The 19,155-nt window shown below is 42.3% G+C and overlaps 1 protein-coding gene across 1 annotated transcript in view; it reads right to left on the reverse strand.

Moving 5' to 3' along the window:
* Positions 1-19,155, reverse strand: part of PIGS (phosphatidylinositol glycan anchor biosynthesis class S) — a 188,944-nt gene that overhangs the window by 101,324 nt on the left and 68,465 nt on the right. Inside the window, exons 5-9 of the mRNA XM_085649117.1 lie at positions 9,355-9,446; positions 8,185-8,419; positions 7,242-7,384; positions 7,047-7,161; positions 5,430-5,575 (exon numbers count right to left, since the gene is read on the reverse strand). Coding sequence (XP_085505243.1) covers positions 5,430-5,575; positions 7,047-7,161; positions 7,242-7,384; positions 8,185-8,419; positions 9,355-9,446 — 731 coding nt within the window. The remainder of the gene's footprint in view (positions 1-5,429; positions 5,576-7,046; positions 7,162-7,241; positions 7,385-8,184; positions 8,420-9,354; positions 9,447-19,155) is intronic.

The raw sequence follows: 19,155 nt of genomic DNA on the forward strand, positions 1-19,155 counted from the left end.
TATTGCATTCCCCCAAGAGCTCTTCACTCATCCTAGGCGTCACTGGCTGTGGATTCAACAGTCGGGTGGGGGGGGGGGGAGGGAGGTGGACAGAAGGGGAGCGCTCCTTCTCCTATTTATGCAATACAAAACAAATGCCAACGTGCACACTCTTATGAATGTTCAATCAGGAGTAACACTTCTAATTGTGAAAGAACTTTCTAATATTCTTAAATCTCTGGAAATAGAAATAGCATCCATCAAAGAAGAATTATCTAAAAAAGAACCAGAAAAATGGGATTTACTTCTATCAGACCTCAATGGGAAACTTGATAGATACGCAAAGGAAATACATGAACGTAAAATCAAGAAGTTTCGTAGAGACACTATTGATTACAAGCTAGACGAGGTCTATACCTGGGCAGAGGTTTACAATCAACGTAAAAGGCAAAGACCCACGAATGTTAACTCTTCCCAAGAAAGCGTCGTTTCTGACTCTGAAGTTGTTCAAAATCATCCTCCAATGAGTCAAACTGCAAAAGCACCACACAATGTTGAGGATACTGCTACAAATACTGAAGCTCGAAAATCTTTTTTAGCCACCAGCCCTGCTTCAAATCACCAACCCAACCAATCCACACAAGAAAAAAGGCGAAGTAAGAGGAAAAGAGCAACTCTCAGAAACGGACAAGAGATCTCTGCGCAGCAAAACAAGAGCGACCTAGTCGTGAATATTTCCAAAAATCAACTTACTAAAGCTCAATTAGCAGTTTTAAATAAGGGAACTTCCTTTGTACCCACTTATAAGAGCAAGGTGGCTGAAACAGAAATTGCTTTCTTTAAGTTTGTTAGAATCTTGCGACTGAAATATTTTTTCAGTACTATTGAATCTACACCCCCAGTGATAGATGATTCAACTAAAGAGTTCAAACCAAAAAGCACGTTTTGCTCTCCTATGTCACATAAATCGATAGACTCATTCGAAAGGTTAGTCAAAGCGGAGATTACAAGCATTAACTTTCATAAACTTGTGGGCTCAGAGTCATGTGGCCCACGTTGCTGATACCTCCTGCTTTAGCGTCTCTGTAACGCCAAGTGCCTTATTGTATATATGTCAATTATTCCTGTCATTTTAGCGGCCGGCCGGAAGGTTGTAGGCCCGTACCTGTATATATTTGAGATTGCAATAAACGGTTTAAAAAAAAAAAAAAAAAAAAAAAAAAAAAAACTTTCATAAACGTTCCAAAGAGAATTTTTCAGCCAAAGAATGGAGTACTTTGAAACAACTTGCTGAAAATTCTTCTATGACTTTCACTAAAGCTGATAAAGGTGGTGCACTTGTAGTGCTGGATACAGAGTTTTACGAAGAAAGTGTCACTAACCACCTTATGGATGCTGATACATATACTAAATTGGACCAAGATCCAACACAGAGTTACCAAAACATTCGGAATCAGATTCTTACACGTGCTGTAGAGATGGGTTGGAGCAACCAAAAAACGGAGAAGTTTCTGTATACAACTCATCCACGAAGACCGAGATTGTATATGTTACGTAAGATTCACAAAAACCTCGAAAAACCACCTTTCCGCCCTATTGTGTCAGCATGCGGATCTTTATCTGAACACTTAGGCAAATACCTTGATCATTTTTTACAACCAATGGTACAAAAACAGCAATCTTATTTAAAAGATACTACAGCTCTACTCAATCTTTTGAAAAATCTTGATCTGAAGGACATAGAACATTGGATACTATGCACCATAGACGTTACCTCTTTGTATACCTCGATTCCACATGCAGATGGTATTGAAGCAACAGAATGGGCTTTATTACATCATAATCACATCAATGCAGAAAAGGTGTTTTTAATTGAACTGCTCCAATTTGCACTCTACCATAGTTACTTCGAATGGAAGGGTGTATTTTACGCCCAAATCAATGGCACCTCAATGGGTTTTGCTGGAGCTCCTTCGTACGCCAATATCTTCATGGCCAAACTTGAACACGAGCATATCCTGAATAATCAAGCATGGTCTCACAACCTAGTATTATATAGGCGCTACATTGATGACATTTTCATTATTTGGAAGGGAGATCGCAACATTCTGGAAGCTAATATCTTGCACCTCAACCACATTCATAATCGATTCAAGTTCACTCATCATATTGAGAATTATCAGATTAACTTTTTGGATGTACTTATTCAAATCGACCAAGGATCAATCAAAACGAACGTCTATATTAAACCTACGGATAGAAACAATTCTCTCCATTACGGAAGTTTTCATCAACCCACCCTCAAGAGACATTTACCATTCTCACAATTTATTCGATTAAAAAGAATCACTTCTGATCCACAAGATACTATCTCCATCACCAATCAATTTGCTGACCGGTTCCTTAAACGAGGTTATCCACCACAAATTTGGAAGACGCTAAACACAAACTAGACAAGGTAGATCGTAACAACTTACTACAACCAGCATGTGGAAAACAAAGCAATCCTCTTGTATGTGTTTTATAACATTCTACTCAAGCTGGACACATCAAATCAATTATCATGAAACATTGGAATATCATTTGTACTGAACCGGACTTACTGGCCTTATTCCCGCAGAAACCAACCTTCGCCATGCAAAGATCTAAAAACCTTAAAGAATTGCTAACCCACACATCAGATACTTCTGGAAAAACGTACAAAGGCATGCAAAAATGCCAAAAATGTGTACATTGCAATAATGTAATACTTGGCGACTGCTTTATCCATCCAACCAAAGGCCACAAGATTGCTTTACGTCATTCAAGTACCTGTGACACTTCGAATGTCATTTACGCACTGAAATGCCCCTGCGGCAAAATTTATGTTGGCAGAACTGAACGTAAAACTAAAATACGAGTTGGGGAGCATAAAAGTAACATTCGAATGAAGAATGAGAAATCCACAGTTGCCATGCATTGGGTAGAAGCAAAACATAACATTTCTCAACTCCGCTTTACTATTTTGAAAGCACAAAAGCCAAGATCGGACATTGATCCTCAAAAATCTCTTGCACGTGCAGATTTTTTTGGGACCAAAATGTTGCAGTCACTTCAACCCCTGGGTCTTAATGATCGCATCGAATTTAATTGTTTTCTGTAATTTTTCTTTCATGAATGTGTTTTTTAACTTTATTGATGTGCATGCAATGTAACAGCACTTTGGAGACTGTTTCTATGTCTTTAGGCATCTCATAGAACGCAACAATCCGTCTTCTCTTTTCACTATTTAAATCTTTTCTCGCCTAACGTAAGCACACCAACCAGTAACTGACGAGTTCCCGCCAGACTACGCATCGGGTATGTTCACGAGTGGGCTTTAGTGTTCGTTTTTTCATTTATTTACTTTTTCATTTCGTTTTCAAACCATTTTTCAGTTTGACAAGTGAAATTGAATATGGTTTGGTCTCTTCTTTGTCACGAGCACCGCTTTTCACTTTATGGAGTGAGTCGAATTCACGATGATTTACGGAAATGTTTTTCAGTTAGACTTCAATTTGAAAAAGGACTTTCTCTAACACGACTCACCTTTTCATATACTGTCGTCACCTAAGTTTCGTTCACTTCCTTTCGGTGGTACGCATTCTTTGAATACTCGTTTTAGTGAGACTAACAAATGAACCCATCATTTACCGCTTGTTTGTATTATTAGAGTTGGATACAGCAAGGTATAAATAGATACAGTTTTTTGATGTTGAAATCGATTATGAGGACTATTGATTGAATTGCTTTTTTGTATTCTTTTCAGTTATTTCAACCTTTAAGAATACCCCTGAAGAAGGGTTCATTTGGACCCGAAATGCATTGGGTACAATGTTGAATTGTGATCATCACAGCACTGGATGCTTTTTCCCAGCATTGATAAGAAAGATACTGAATGCAAGTATTTTTCGCAATTAAATTGACTGGATGAAATGGACATTCGTTTGATTATTTTCTTTCAATGAACTTGATGAAAATCATGAATGGCTGGTTCTACAGCCTATTGTTAAGTGCTCACGCCAGCAAAAGGTTTTTTTCCTTTTTGCACTATAGACTGGCCTTCTCCTATTTAGCCACACAAGCCTGTAACCAGCTCCCAATGAGCTTTGTACCCTTAGTTCTGAATTGCCTTTTTGGAGGAGGGTGAAAACCTGGCTATTTGCTTGTGAATTATGTGATGATGGCTTTCTGTATCACTATTCCTTAGCCTGGAATACCCCTAGGAGCAGCTGTGCCCTCTACAAATGCGCTCATTCCTTCAACACCAAGACTGGATCTAGTGACAAGATGTGATCATTGAAGCTGTACTACACAGAAGGAATATTATGCATAAAGAGAACAAGGTTGCAATTTTCCCAGATCTAAGCAGTCTAAGCAATCTGTAGAGAAAGGCCTGAAGGCAGTCATGTGGGATCCTGAGATACCCTGGGTGATACATGAAGAGCAAGGACATGAGTTTGCGTAAGTTGTCATTGCCCGGTTCTTTCTAAATTGAATTAAGAAGGGGAGTAAACCGGTGACCGACTGAGAATTAGGATTGAGGTTCACTGCTTACACAAGATCATGGTGGCGCTCGCTTGGCGTCCAGGAGGTCTGCTTGCGCTTGATTGTAGAAATGGGATGATAAATTTTAATACGCTGCAATAATTGAATTGTGTAAGTAGGTTCCTTGGGGTTGCCTTGAGATGCACTTCATTCCTGCCTTTCCGCTTTGTGCCGTCTCCTCCCCCTAAACTCCCAAGTTGACGTCCAGCATCCCTGCCAAGTAAATTAACTAGTTGTGAGGATCGGGTTGGTGGTGCTCCTTTTGAGGGAATATGTTTATATATTTCCCCAGCCACAAGGGCTCTTTAGCTTTTTGGCATATTTCCTGTATAAAGATTACAATCCACGACAACTCGTTTTACAGTGCCACCTTGCAAAAAGTTATTTTCAATCTATTCAGATGTCATCAACTAGTGCATGTGACAGTGGGTTAAATATCTTCATTTTCAGATTTTACTCAGTACTGCCAATATTGTATTTTTGATGTACTGCTAAAACTAACTCCAAACTGTGCATACAAGAGGCTATAAATCAACTGCAGGAGCAATGGATTCATTTAAATTAGGTTTATTTAACATAGACACAAACCTTATGAGTGTACACTGGTTTCAGTTTGGTTTTGGCACAACAAATAGTACTGCGGGTACCGCACTGGCACAGTTCACTTATGGTAGAGTCTTTATCCAATACGCACCATTAAAATATGCTTTCAGACTTTTCTTTGCTATCCACGAGGTTACCTCCATCTCAGTATCACTTTCCCCCACACACACCGAAACTGTTCAAGACTACCATTATTGCCTCAAATACCTATCACTTACCTCATCCAAGCTGACTTCATAGCTTGTTATGGCACAGAATGCTTAAATTTAGAGGCTCCTTACCATGATTCCACCCCAGCGGGGGCTGTGGAAGGCATTGCTGACTACGGGGCTTCCATCATGGTCTTTGATGTAGAGAGGCGAATGGGAATATTCAGGGACATAAAGCAGGAAGTTCAGAACCGGATAAAGTGAGGCAGCACTGGAACCTGTAGCAAGAAAGGAATACCTAAGACTAGAATACTCTTTGTTGAATCACCATTCAGCTGTGCCATGGTTTAGTTCTGAGACAGACCTGAAAAAGCTAAATCACGAGAACTATCCTCACATTATAGGTGCCTCTTCCCTGCCTATTTAACCCCCATCCTCTAAACTCCAACACTTCTAGGACTTCGTAAAATGGTATCAGTCCTCCAGTGATAAAGGTTGCAGACTATGAAGCTTCAATTCTATTTCATACTTCTCCAGTAGGCTTAAATATGCGATCCTGAGCCAATTACCTGCTCTTTCTTTATTTTAATTTCCTCATCTGCCATTACTGGAGCGTTTAGAAATTGGCTACCATCAGATAAGCACAACTGAAAATTGGACATTTACTTTTTTGTTTACTATAGAAGATGTCCTGACATTCACAGGAAAGTAGAATAGTTGGGAAACAAAGGGATTCTGTAATACATCACAAACATATGGTGCCCAGAGTTAACCACATGCGCCAGGAAGAAAAGGCTCTAAGATGATGTTGAAGCTAGTGGAAGACTGCTTGTCCCACCATATCACACGGAAAGCCAGGCCATGGTCTCAGAATACTATGTCTGTAGCCTATGGAGCATGCACTGCCACCAGCAAGGAAACTGGTTTACACGGCCACTGACTTTCGGTTAGGTATAAGGTTGTATAATTTGCAGTCTCTGAGCCAGACTATCAGTCAGACCTTTGGGGAGAAGCCTCTGTACGGGGCCTGGATTTCCAGTTCTATAGTCTCAGCCCCACTGCTTGTGAGGCACATGACCCCGATCCCAGCATACATCCTGATGTACGTGATCTAGAACAGAATCTCGTGGTTATGAACATTCAGCACAGTATACCACAGGTCATGTTACAAGTTTATCATCCCTGGCTTCCAACATACAGAACAGCATGTCCACCACTTAACTTGCACAGACAAATCTCCCTTCACACTCCTGAATACCTTCCTTCAATCATAAACTCCACAACAACTAAGCACCACAGGTCCTCAATGCCTCAAGATTCAGTACTTTATCCCATCTTGCACCCCACATTTGAAACAGCACAACCTAAGCATAAGAAATGCCACCTCTAGAGCACGAGCACCTTTAAAATGGCCTCAAACACCACCTTCTTGGGCTCCAAGTCCCGTTAGCTCCCCAACTCTTCAAGGTCTAAGTCACTTGCACAGGATACATCCTGAACTCGTCCTACTCACTAACGAATAATGTTTGATGTGAGAATATAATCAGACCCCCAATCGTAGTCCTCTCACTAAAAATTGCTTTTTTGTTACCATTTATGGCTAAGTTCCAATGTATTGTTTGAAGTAACCCCACGCACCTATTAGAGATGTTCAGCAAGAGATGTTCAGCAAATACATTAATATTAACAGCTGGGTTTTGACATACCAGGTAAGAACCTTGAAAAATTAAATAGCTCTGTGCTTCTTACCAAGCCTGGCCTCTATGGGGTTAATAACATGAGGAAGACTGTGAGCATTCAGGATGTAACCGGAAGATGCCTTGTCAAAGCGAGGTGTGACCCCAAGGACAGCATAGTACAAAATCTAAAGCGGAGAAATAAGTAAATTTAAGTTCCAAAAAACTCCATACATCCATAAAAATAGAAATTATGAGTCCAGCCCACCTGAGAGTCCACAGAAACATTGGCCACGGGTGCAAGCTTGTCAAGGAATGGCTGGATGTAGCTGTCCACAGCACCCTGAATGTTCCAGTGCAGGTCGTGCGATTTAGGGTCTGGGTTCAGCAAGCTGAATGTTATCTCGTAGCCTGAGAATCAAGGGAAAGGAGATCAGAGCTTGGCAAAGAAGTACTGCAGAGATGTGAGCAAGCAGGAATTATGGGTATTAAGATAAGGCAGAGGATTGCAGCAAAAAGGACCATATCAGGGTGGGGAGTTGTCCCAACTGAGGATGCTACTAGATTGATATCAAGGCCAGCACATGACAGAGGGCGCACAAGCAACTCAGTCTACACACAGCAGAAAAAGCAATCAGAAGGGTGACTAAGTGAGTGATCCAAGTATAGATCGGAAGGGAGAAGACACAAAAATCTAGGGAGCAGATGAACGGTTTAATTGCAGGCATGACGGTCCAGGTAATCAGGTCGGGGGGATGGTGCAGAGAAGGAACAGAAGGGGACAAGGTAGAGACAGACATCATAGTATGTCTATGAGTGGATCAGTTAGTGAAAATTAGAGGAGACATCAAAGGGAAGGACGTTATGTCAATACAAAGAGGGCAGAGGAAGAGATTAGGGCAGGCATATGGAACTGTCATTCACAGAAAGGGAAAACAGATGGGTGCAGGGGAAGAAAACACAGAAACCAATCGAACAGTATCAAAACCCTGTCAGGTGACACCATAAAGCATTCCTGAAGGAGATGGTGAAGTGCACCCACATGGTGTAAAATTACATATCATTCACAAAATAATGCAAACTAAATACTGGCTCACCACTATAAGCTTTTATTTAGGTTTAGCTTGAGACCCAGAGCTTTTGTGATAGTGCAAAATGTAATCTACAGCTCAAAGCCCAGCAACCATCACAAAACTCCCACCTTCACGTACCTGGGCTGGATTTAAATGCTCGTCTGCTGTCTGCATAAGCCTCCTTGGTGAACTGGCCAATAGGAATTCGATCAGAAAGTGCAGCTATTATAACATCATCATTGAAACACATGGCTTGCACGATTTGCTCCACTTTCTTGTTCACAACAGCCAGAACCTCTTCCACCCTCAGAGAAGGTAGGTGCTGACTCTCCATCACTGCAGTACGGTGCTTGCCTATGGAGACACCAATACCCTGCAAGGCCGAAAAGGTAGAAAAGACAGTAAATATGGCAGAAAAAATCTTGCCTTGCTGAAATCTGCTGCTCATCTCAGGACACAGTGTGTCCTCTCTGCTGCAGATGCTCTCTTCAGAGCAGATGTTAGTCTGTAACTAATCCAATGCAGGTCCACCTACTTTTGCCTTGTGGCAAGATGAAGATTTATGGCAGGGATAGTGGATAAGTGGTGTAATCAACTTCAAAACGGTGAAAAAATGGTAGAGAGGTAGATTTTCATTGATTTCTTCAAAGGCAAGAAGTTTGCAATGGCTCTAATGTGTTGTAAAAGAGTCTCCCTCAGAAGAGGAGTGTTGACTTTTATGTTCACCCACCAGTAAGGCGAATGCCTTTCTTTTTAGGGGGAAAGGGCAGTGGTGGTGATGAGGTATGCTTCTTTGGTTGTGAAGGAAGAGTTTAATCTGAGGTAATCCGGTTTCTCTTTGCGATGAGCAAAGTGTATGATGCAGAGGTGCTTGTTATGGCATCAATATTTAATGGAGAGTTTGTGGAGGTATAGGAAGTATCCTGCAGTGACATTAACCCCCAGCCACGGATATCATAATGGATATCATCATGGTTGCCCGCTGCTCACCTTCACTTTTTAAATATCCAGCTACAATTTACCATTACCAGCCAAAAACTTTAGCTTTACACGTGTACTGTATTTTCATGAACTGTACAGAACATGTACTTGAAATACTATAACATAAGGGAATGGAGAAAAACGTCATTAAAATAGCTCTCCAGTCCTCCCCGCAGAGGGATATTATAGTTCTTTTCTTTCTCTCTCCCTCTCTAATGCACATTGGAGGAGAGGACTCCTAAGAGGTAGGGCACGCTTGAGGACAACACCAATTCTGACAGAGGGTCATCTTGGTGGCAAGACAGTATGAAAAAGAAAAGCATCTACCTGAGGAAGAAGGGCAGAGGATTCTGGGATCACGTACACTGTTAATGAACCCTGGGTCCCTTTGTCCAGCTGATATAGAGCTTCGTCACATCCTGGAGATAAAGAGGTCATTAACACACTTTTTAACAAGAGTCATGGGTCAGAAAACAGAAAGCATTAAACATATTGAACACATGACACGTCTGACAGTATGGACCGGTTTGAAGATTCCTCTTCCCTTTCTGGGGGTGGGGGTGGGGGGGGGGTGGGTGGGAAAGGGTTAGAGATGTGGATGAAGAAGGAATGGGGTAGAAGAGTGGTCGGGAGTGAGGATGATAGAGGGAGGTAATGATGGTGGAAGGTTACTGGGTCAGGCAGAAAAAGGTGCAAAAGGAAAGGGCACGATGACTGCATACAGATGAACAGAGAAAATACATGAGGATAGAGGGTTGTGGTTGAAAACAGGTAATGGGTCTGGGAAAGGAATTAAGTGAAAATTAAGTAGGATAAACAGTTGGAGTGGGAGGGGTTGAGAATGAGTTAAATGGGAAGGGGATGACGGAAGGAACATTGTTGAGTGTCTTGGGGTCGATGATAGTAAAAAGGGAGAGGATAAGGGTTCAGAGCATGCCTGAAGACAATGGGAATGAATGATAGGTGCTGTCAGCAGTGCTTGTCATAACTCCACAGCAGTTACAATACCCAAGCAATAAAGCAGACAACAAGAAAGATCCATCAGAAGATGGTGTTGAGGCATAATCATCAATTTAGAAATAATGACTTAATAACAGTTAGGACAATAGAAAACCATGTGGATGGAAAACTGGAAAGATCTGTAGAGGATAAGGACTGGTGTAAACCCAATTCTGATACAATTATGTTAACTGAGACTAGAAAAAAAGGAATTGGTGCATCCACTGGAGAAGTTTAGTGGGACATGTACCCATCTCTATAACCTTCATACATGAGAAAATGTCATTTAGTCCACTTTGCCTTTTCCATTGGTCCCTTCTTTCTCCTTCTGGTGTACAGGTTTGTCATCTGAAAAAACTTGTCTACTCCCTTTCTGAGTGCACAAATGTTACTAACAGCTCCATCATGAGGTATACTCCAGAAGGGATGAACTTTTTGGTGTACACACATCATTCCTCGGCCCCTATTGTTATGCTGGTGCTGAGCAGATGCCTATAGGACCAGTGTTCCTTATAAAAATTAAAATCTTCATCTCTGTTGCATATCCTCGTTCATCACACGGACAGGCGCTGTGTCCCATAACACAATATCCGCACCTCAGTGGTCATCACGCACAACATGAAAACACTTCCCACATATGCCCAAAACAAGAACACCCTTGCAACTGCACACCTACATGGTGTAGCTTGCAATCTTGGTAGGTGTTTCAGCCCGCTAAGTAAGGGTAGTGAGCACTATACAGATGCTACAATACACTACTACAAGTGAGCAAAAGCTAATCTGTTAAAGAGCATGATTGAGAGGTAATGTCCAAAAGACTGCACCAACTGATGTCACTGCCATCAAAATATTTCTAATTAAATTAGGAGTGTAAAGTTACTAGTGGGGAGTGGGTCAATGTGCTTCAAACTTCAAATGCTGATATCAGCATGGTGTGAGAGCCAAGTCTGCCATGATGTGTGGCAGCAGAACGGCACCAAGTGCTCAGGAATCAGCCAGGGTAACCTTAAAATGGCAAGGCGTAGTTTGATTTAGTCAACAACACTAGTCTGAAACATTGCATCCAGCTCTAGAGTGGGAGTAATCTGTTCCTGACTGCATACTTTCTTCTTCTAATGTTGATAAAGTGAGATTGGGGATCAAATCTTCGCAATGGGAAGGGTTAGTAATATAGTACACATTCCTACAGTTCCGCACGGCTAGTCAGAGATTAATGCGGTAGGGTGTAGTTTGATTTTTCATGCTTGGCACGAATCAGCATATTTTCATCTTCTTCTGAAGATAAGGCAAATCGTGGGTCACATCTTCTCAAAGTGGAAGGGGAAGCAGTATGTGGCCAGGTGCCAAGGAATCTGGGTGGCTAAACAGAGACACTGCAACTAGCGTCACTTTAATTTTTCCCTAAAAAGTGCCTATATGAACAATGCAGACAAAGTCTCTGCTCTCCCAGAGCTGACTTGAGCTGCACTATCCAGCAAGCTGAATCAACATACACTGCTGGCTGGAGCTGGCTTTCAGAAAGGTTGAACTGGCAGGACAGGAAAAGACTCCTATTGACTGATATTGTTTGCCAACATTGTATCTTTCATATATTCTCATACTTGAATCATTACCTAGCCCCAGTAATTTTAAAAAGCAGTAAACAGTGCTAAGATGGCCATAGGCCTCAAAAACAGTGATTCTTTAATAGCACATCCACGTCGTTTGAAACAGTCCGAACTTCAGCCAATATGGTGGAAGTGTTAACTCTCCTACTACCCCTAGAGGCTACCACAGCTAAGATTCATACCACACTTTCAGCCTCATGCATCAACCCAAAATCCAGTCGGTAAAATACCGAATCGCTAATAGCTCCCGGTATTAAGTTAAAAATACCCAATCCCAATGCATCAACCCAAAAGCAAAAATCGCTATTTAAGGAATCCTTAAATAGCGATTCTTTAAATAGGGATTCCTTAAATACCGATTCCTTAAATAGGGATTCCTTAAATACTGATTCCCTAAATAGCGATTGCATTTAAGGAATCCCAAAGTGAGATTCCTTAAATGCAATGCATCAAAGTTAAAAAATTAGCGATTTCGCTAATAGGGGGAGCAAATTACCATGAAGATGAACTGCATGGTAATTTGCAAAAACTTTGAAAAATGCACTTTTGGGCATTTTTCAAAGTTTCATGTTGCGCACACACATGCCCTTAGAGCATGTGTGTGTGCAACATATGTGCACATATCATTTTCAGGGGTGCTATAGGGTGTCATTTTGACACCCTTGCACCCTTGAAATTGCATGAGCAATTTGCGAGAACCTACTGGTACTCGCTATTTGCTCATGCAATCTCCGATTCATTCCTATGGGCCTGGAGGCCCATAGGAATGATTGGGACGGCATTCCTTAAGTGCTACTCGCTATTTGCTAGTAGCAATTAAGGAAAGTTAAGGAATCGCTATTTGAATAGCGATTCCTACATGCATAGCCTTTTGCTATTCCTTATTAGCGAATCCTTATTTTTCGCTAATAAGGAATCGCAAATGCTAATGTTGATGCATATGCCCCTATGTATGTGAGGGCAGCTCCAACCTATCAGTGACTGTTACTTTTCTGGTCTACTCTGACACTAAACCAGCACTAACTCCAGCTTTGATAGAACTGCAGGTTGTTTTCAGAGTAATCCTCGGAAAAAAAGTCTACTTTCTGGGCCGGGGTGACCTCTCTTCTGTCACCAACTGTCTTTATAACTGACAGAGAAAGAAAAGAAATATCTTCTCAAATTCTGCTCTACCTGGGGACAGAAAAAGATCTATAGAGGATCCACATGAACAGTGTATTTATTGATTTTATTTGGTGCACAAGGCTTGCCGTTAAAACACTTGCAGGACTTTTCTTTTTAAGACTCTGAAGGGTACGGAGAAAAGTTTGCACTGTAGGTCTTGGAGAAGAACAAATATCCTCCTTGAGGGTGATACAGTGACAAATGCTCCACCAAGGACTGCCACAAAGGCAGCGCACAAAAATGAATATGTAGAGATTCCAGAGCTGGAATTGTTATCTAAAGTGCCTGAAGCTGCCTCCTCATAGGAGGAAACTGGAGTTTGCTCTGAAGAACACTCCAGGAAGGAAAAACACCAACCTGCGCAAAAACCTTCAAACAACATTTTATGTCTCTATGGAACAGTTCCCTTGTCTACCAAGATTTATTATTTACTTGCAGGTGATTACTTTTGCAGCCTCAGCTCCCTAAACAAAGGAACATTTCATGCTGACCCACTGAAAACCTCCGACCTCCTCACACAAAATTTAATGTCTCATGAGACCATTTGCACTACAACACTGCACTAAGAATGGTCATCTGTGCCGATGTAAATTTTCAGCTTCAGAACTCTGGTGCAATTTATATGAACATCTATTTGGATAATCATCCGTTCACAGAGGGACACTGCATGTAGCCAGGGCCACTGTTATTAACCGACTGTACAGCTTTGGCGGTTTTTGTAGAGTTCTGGATCTGCCAAATTGCCACATAATTTATCATCTGCTGCTAATCAGCAGATTGTAACAAAACAAAATTGTTTGCAGCTCAAACTGTTCAAAAGCTACTAAAACGCAGTAGCACGTATTTATCAAATGCACTTTTGTACTTAGCTTCAATACAAATGAAGAATCATTGCATCAGGCTACCTTTATTGCCTCCACTACATCCTTGACACTGTCACATCTCCTTCTCTTCCTGCCACTCTAGCTTATCAATGCCTATTGATCCTCTACCACTTGGCCCAGCAAATGTACACATATTACAACCTCTCACATTAAGTAGACAATGCAATTGGTCTTAAGCTTTGCTCTGACTGTGTCTTAACTATTGCTGCCCTTTGCCAGCAACTGGATGTTAAAATGCATTTTTCCTTTAGCAAACCCCACCATGGTGGTCAGTTGTGTATATTTAGCACATCCTCTCCAGGTATCAAAGCGGGAGTAAGAAATGTGAAATTACTTTAGGATAGTATTGGTGCTCATGGTGTCAGACTGCGGATCATCTGAAGAGTTCTAATGGGAGAGGGGAAATCCACTCGATTACAACAGTCCATTTCCAGTGTTTCTACCTCTTCTTTTCCCGCTCACTAAGTCTATCAAGCCTTGCTCAGGACATTACAGAGGTGAAGTTTGACACTACATTTCATTAGAGACCCAATCCAAACTTTGCAAAAAAACTATTTTAAAGGCATCTAAGAGTGTGCTAAATGTGGTGCATATGGAATAATCGGTTCAAAAGTTATAAATAGGCTTGCAGTCATCAATAAAATGGGATTTCCTTTTGGAAATGTGAGTGTTTGAATAACATTGAGACAGCTGATCTGATAGTCACCAAACTATTTATGGCATATCAGCCTTTTGATCATTTGGTACCTTTTCTTGGTTTAGTGAAATACTGTTCAGATATTTTTTTTAATGTGAAGGTTTGGTGTTCATGGATAAAGCATGCATATTTTTCAAAACATTGGTGTGTTCTCGACTGGGCATTTGCAGACAACCAGACCACAGTTCGTATGCACTGGACACTCACAAGGTTTTTCCTCACAATGTTTGCAAAATGGAGGACTTGTATATTAATCCCCCCTCCGCCTTACCTAATGGCAAGCAGGAGAATGGCCCCCTCTCCTACTCACACAAAGTCAAGTAGGGGGTTTACAAATGATCACTCCTTGTCTTGCCCAAGGACAAGGGGGGTTGGGGAGAATGTCTCCTCCACCCTTTCACCTTGTTCATGGGCAATGGAAATTTTAACAGTAGCCCCCTTTTCTTGCCCAAGGGCAGGGCACTGGTAAAGGGAATAGGCCTGGCCTAAATTTTACTTACAAACTTGACCTATTGACTTCATCAGTGTTACACAAGATCGGGCACAGTGTCTGTCAGGACAGGGCATGGGTACACACAGAGTTACAAGGGCAGCAACGACACACAAGGGGACTACTGAAGGCTTGACACACGAAGGGGTAGGCGGGCAGACAGAGTGGCAGCATGTGGGTGGGGCAACATACAGGACCAACGGGGGCAACGCAAAGGCAGCAAACAAAGAGAAAGAAGGGGTGCAAAGAGGCCCACAGAGGGAAACCAGGGATGGGAAAGACTAGTAAAGCTATGAGAATGGGTCAGGGTACATAGAGAGGCTGCAGGGGGATAGGAGGCAAGAGGAGGTTATGGAAATGGACAAAGGGCAACAGAAGGGTTCCAGGGGTCGGTCAGGGCAGTACAGGGGCTGCAGTGGGGCAAGACCTCACATAGGGGCTGCAGAGAGAAGTCGAGCACAGGGAGGTGATGCTTGGGAAGTGGAGGGCACCGGGCACACAGGAGTGCTGCAGGAGGTGCAAGGGCACAGAGGGACGGCAGAAGTGGGGCAGAGAGAAACACATTAAAGAGGAATAGCAAGAAGGTGGTGGCACTCACCATCAAATGTCCACACAACCCACATTATACTCCAACAAACCTATCAGGCGTCCATACAAGCAACTTCATGAGTCGACACTCCCACTATCAGACAATCATATTACAATACACATCAGAAAAAAAATCCCTCAAAAATAAGGTTGAAGGGGAGTTCAGAGTGACTAATATGCAGGGCCACTGGAAATATGCAGCAGCGGTGAACCAAATTGTGTTGCAGGCTGGCTTATATTATGTAGCAAGAAAAGGCAAATCAAGTGTCATAATGGCATAATCTATAGCAGAATTATTTCACTACCATGGCATGTTAACGCATTAATACAGTCTGAGGAAATATTTCACCTCATTAGTATAGGTGTAACCCTGAACATAACAAGCAGCAACATAATGGTCACCATTGAACCTTTGCAAATGGTCTGTCACTTTAGCAATTTATGATCCGTTTTCCTTTGTTTGAGTTAGAAATCTGTAAATTATGCAGCATAGATAGTATTATGTGGCAAGTGTCATAAATTCTTAATTATGGGGAAACATTGCGGACACAGAATTGCATAATTCCAGTGAACCTTGCTAAACTTTTAACAGTGGCTTCATCACTATTAAAAACTAAAAAGGCATGAAATGTAAGATGCTACATTCGCTTTGTGTCACAACCCCACCATTAGTCTTAACTCCCATCCCTGTTATGAGTTATTAGAGCTTAAAACAAACTGTATTTGAGAGAATTATTGATTATGTTTATAAGTTTGTAAAATGATGCATGATGGTTTTGCCCTTACCCATACTATACTCAAGAACGGAACTATATAGCATAATGCACTCTGTCCATGTGCACACATACTATACAAATATCTGTCTATATAGTGTAGTTCACATACCCATAGCTAGTAATGCATTAAGAGGAACTTCTCAGCAGTGATGCCATACCCATTCTTTCTACCCTGCAGAGCTGACAAACTAGCATTGGCTCTACTTTCAAGTTCACACAAATGCTCATTCAATTCCAAAATCAAACACAGCTGGAAATCTCTGCCCCACCTCCCTTGACCTTTTCCTGGCACAATTGACACAACTACCGAATTGATCCACAAAAGGATATTTATATTGGAACCGGTCACTGGCATTAAAAGCTGATGAGATCGGGTTCCTAAACTGTTCCTTCTTGTTTTCCTCAAGGTGCAGGGTTTTCAGATTTCATGATTCCCATGTTGTACCAGGAAAAGGGTGGGAAGGCAGATCGGTGGGGGAGTCTGGTATGGCAGCGTGTTTATCTCTGAGTTTTTGCTGTATACAGTTCTTTATTCATTTTATACAACAACTACAGACAAAGTATGTGGACTGGTTACCATCAATGTCATATATTTCTAGGCAGTTCCAGTGATGAGTTTGTTACATACTCACAGTTCTAGAATTAATCATCAGTTATGCCTGTGTAACAACAACTGAACTACATGAACTTTATTACAAACCATTTGAGTGTGCTTTAACGGAGGAGTGATGTAACCAGCAGGGGCGATTATGGAAGCATTGCCATGACTTCCAAGTCCCAGGGTGAAATGTTTTGTGTTACCTTCTCGATCTTTATGGTGTTCCCTCTCTGGTCAATCGAGTCTCCCACCCGGGCAGTCCTGTGTCTGCTATTCCACTGCAGAGAACCTGCTGTTCACGGGGGATGAGTGTGTGATTTAGCTTCCAAGTTTTCCATATGTGTCGCCCTCGGAGTAGATTGTGCCTCTGCCCCCTCATTCAGGGGACTACACAGCACATCAGTCTCAGCTTGGGCCAATTTCCATAGATCTGCCAGCCAGTCCCCCTGTGACGGTACCATTTCCGTCTTCCATAACTTGGCAATGCGCAGTTTGGCTAGCGCAAACGTCAGGTCAATAACTCGAGGCACGCTTTTGTATTTTTAAATGGCCCTTTAGTTGTAGCATACATATCATGGCATCTCTCAGCATCCTGTGTCTCACTATAACCGTGCAGTGCCACACCATATGCAGGTAATCCGCAGATTCCTGTGCGCATCTGAGGCATGCGAGTTCCAATCCTGGAAACAAGCGGCCTATCTGTTGTGGGGCTAAATAATGATGCAAGTAGTTAAACTGTACATATCGCATTCAAGCGTTTCTGGAGATCATTTAACAGTCGGTTAACCATTTCACCCATTGTTGTCCTGACAATCCCACACCCAAAGCATGTTCCCACCACTATTTGAGGTGTCCTGACCGTTGTGCATTGCTGTGTGGTAGGGTTGTGTAAAGTGCTGTGACAGCATGCCTACTAAAACCATGGGTGTAGTAGAAAAGTGCCCAGTCCCAGATTAGATGCCTCTTGCAAGTGGGGAAATGTTGCAGTGTCCCTTCTCTCCCCCCACACTTTAATGTCCGCCTCCGTCCAGGGCCGAGTGTCGGGTATGTCTGCTAGCGCCACGCTCTGCGGTATGGACAAGAGGGGTAGTTTGAGTGCGTGCACCAGTTTTCCAGGGTCACCCTTCACGTACCTCTTCCAGCACCAACGAGCTGTCCGAAACAGCAGCTTGGTGGCTATCCACCTCTTATCCACTTCCTAAAGGCCTAACAATAACGACAAATCATCTAAATGTGCTTGTATAAGTCTGAGGATCAGCTGATCCTGCGAGCCATTGCATGAGCCACTGCAGTTGGGCTGCAGTGTAGTATAGTTCATAATTGGTGACAGATAAATACCGATCATTCTGTGGTAGAAATCTGTCTACCGCACCCTTTGCCTCCCGTTCCCCATATCACTTCCAATAAGTACCGCAAAACTTTGAAGAAGTGTCGCTTCAAAATAAGTAGAAATAGAATAACCTAGGAGCTAGAAATTATCAACTATTTGAATATAGCTCTGCGGTCCATTGATTAGAGCGTTCCAGGAAGGGAGGGAGTCACGAATAGGCGATAAAACCTTGCCCAAGTTACCATCAAACAGATCTTTTTCGCAGTTGTAGATATGCACTCCCAGGTATTTAAATGCGTCAGTTGCTAAATGTAGCACTGTGTTCAGACGAAGCCAGTGTCCGTCGGCTTCTCCGGCTGTTAAGAGGAACAGGAGCGACTTGTCTCAGTTCCTTCTCAATTCGTCCAACACTGTCATCACTAGGGCGAGGTTTGTTCAGTAGTCATCCCCTCATACAAACATATCAGGGCGTCATCTGCATACAGTGACTCGATGCACCATCCTCCATCCATCTGTATCCCTTAGTCGCATGCCCTCACTGAACATGTTAGGGTCTCTATAGCTAGCGCGAATATAAGTGGACATCCCTGCTGTGCGCCCCTACCGATCTGAATATGGGATGATATCAGTCCCTCTGTGCGCACTCTCGCCTCAGGATCCCTGTAAAAGAGACTTACCCGGTGGCTGGAGGGCCCAGGCCTGGCCGACGTAGCACTCCCACCAAATAAGGCGAACTTAGAGCATCAAAGGCCTTTTCAATGTCCAGTGAGGCCACAGAGTGATTCTTATGATGGTGTGATGCCCATTTCATGATCCCAACTAGGAGCCTAAGGTTTAAAAAGTTGTTACAGACTGTGATGAAGACATTTTGGTAGCTATGTATTAAAGTCTGGACCAATGGTAACATGCAGATCACTAATATTTTCCCTAGAATTTTGTAGTCTATGTTCACTAATGACAGTAGCCTATAGAAGCCAACAACTAGGCGATCCATA

The sequence above is a fragment of the Triturus cristatus genome, chromosome 3_2 (genome assembly GCF_964204655.1).
Source record: "Triturus cristatus chromosome 3_2, aTriCri1.1, whole genome shotgun sequence".
Taxonomy (NCBI): Eukaryota; Metazoa; Chordata; class Amphibia; order Caudata; family Salamandridae; genus Triturus; species Triturus cristatus.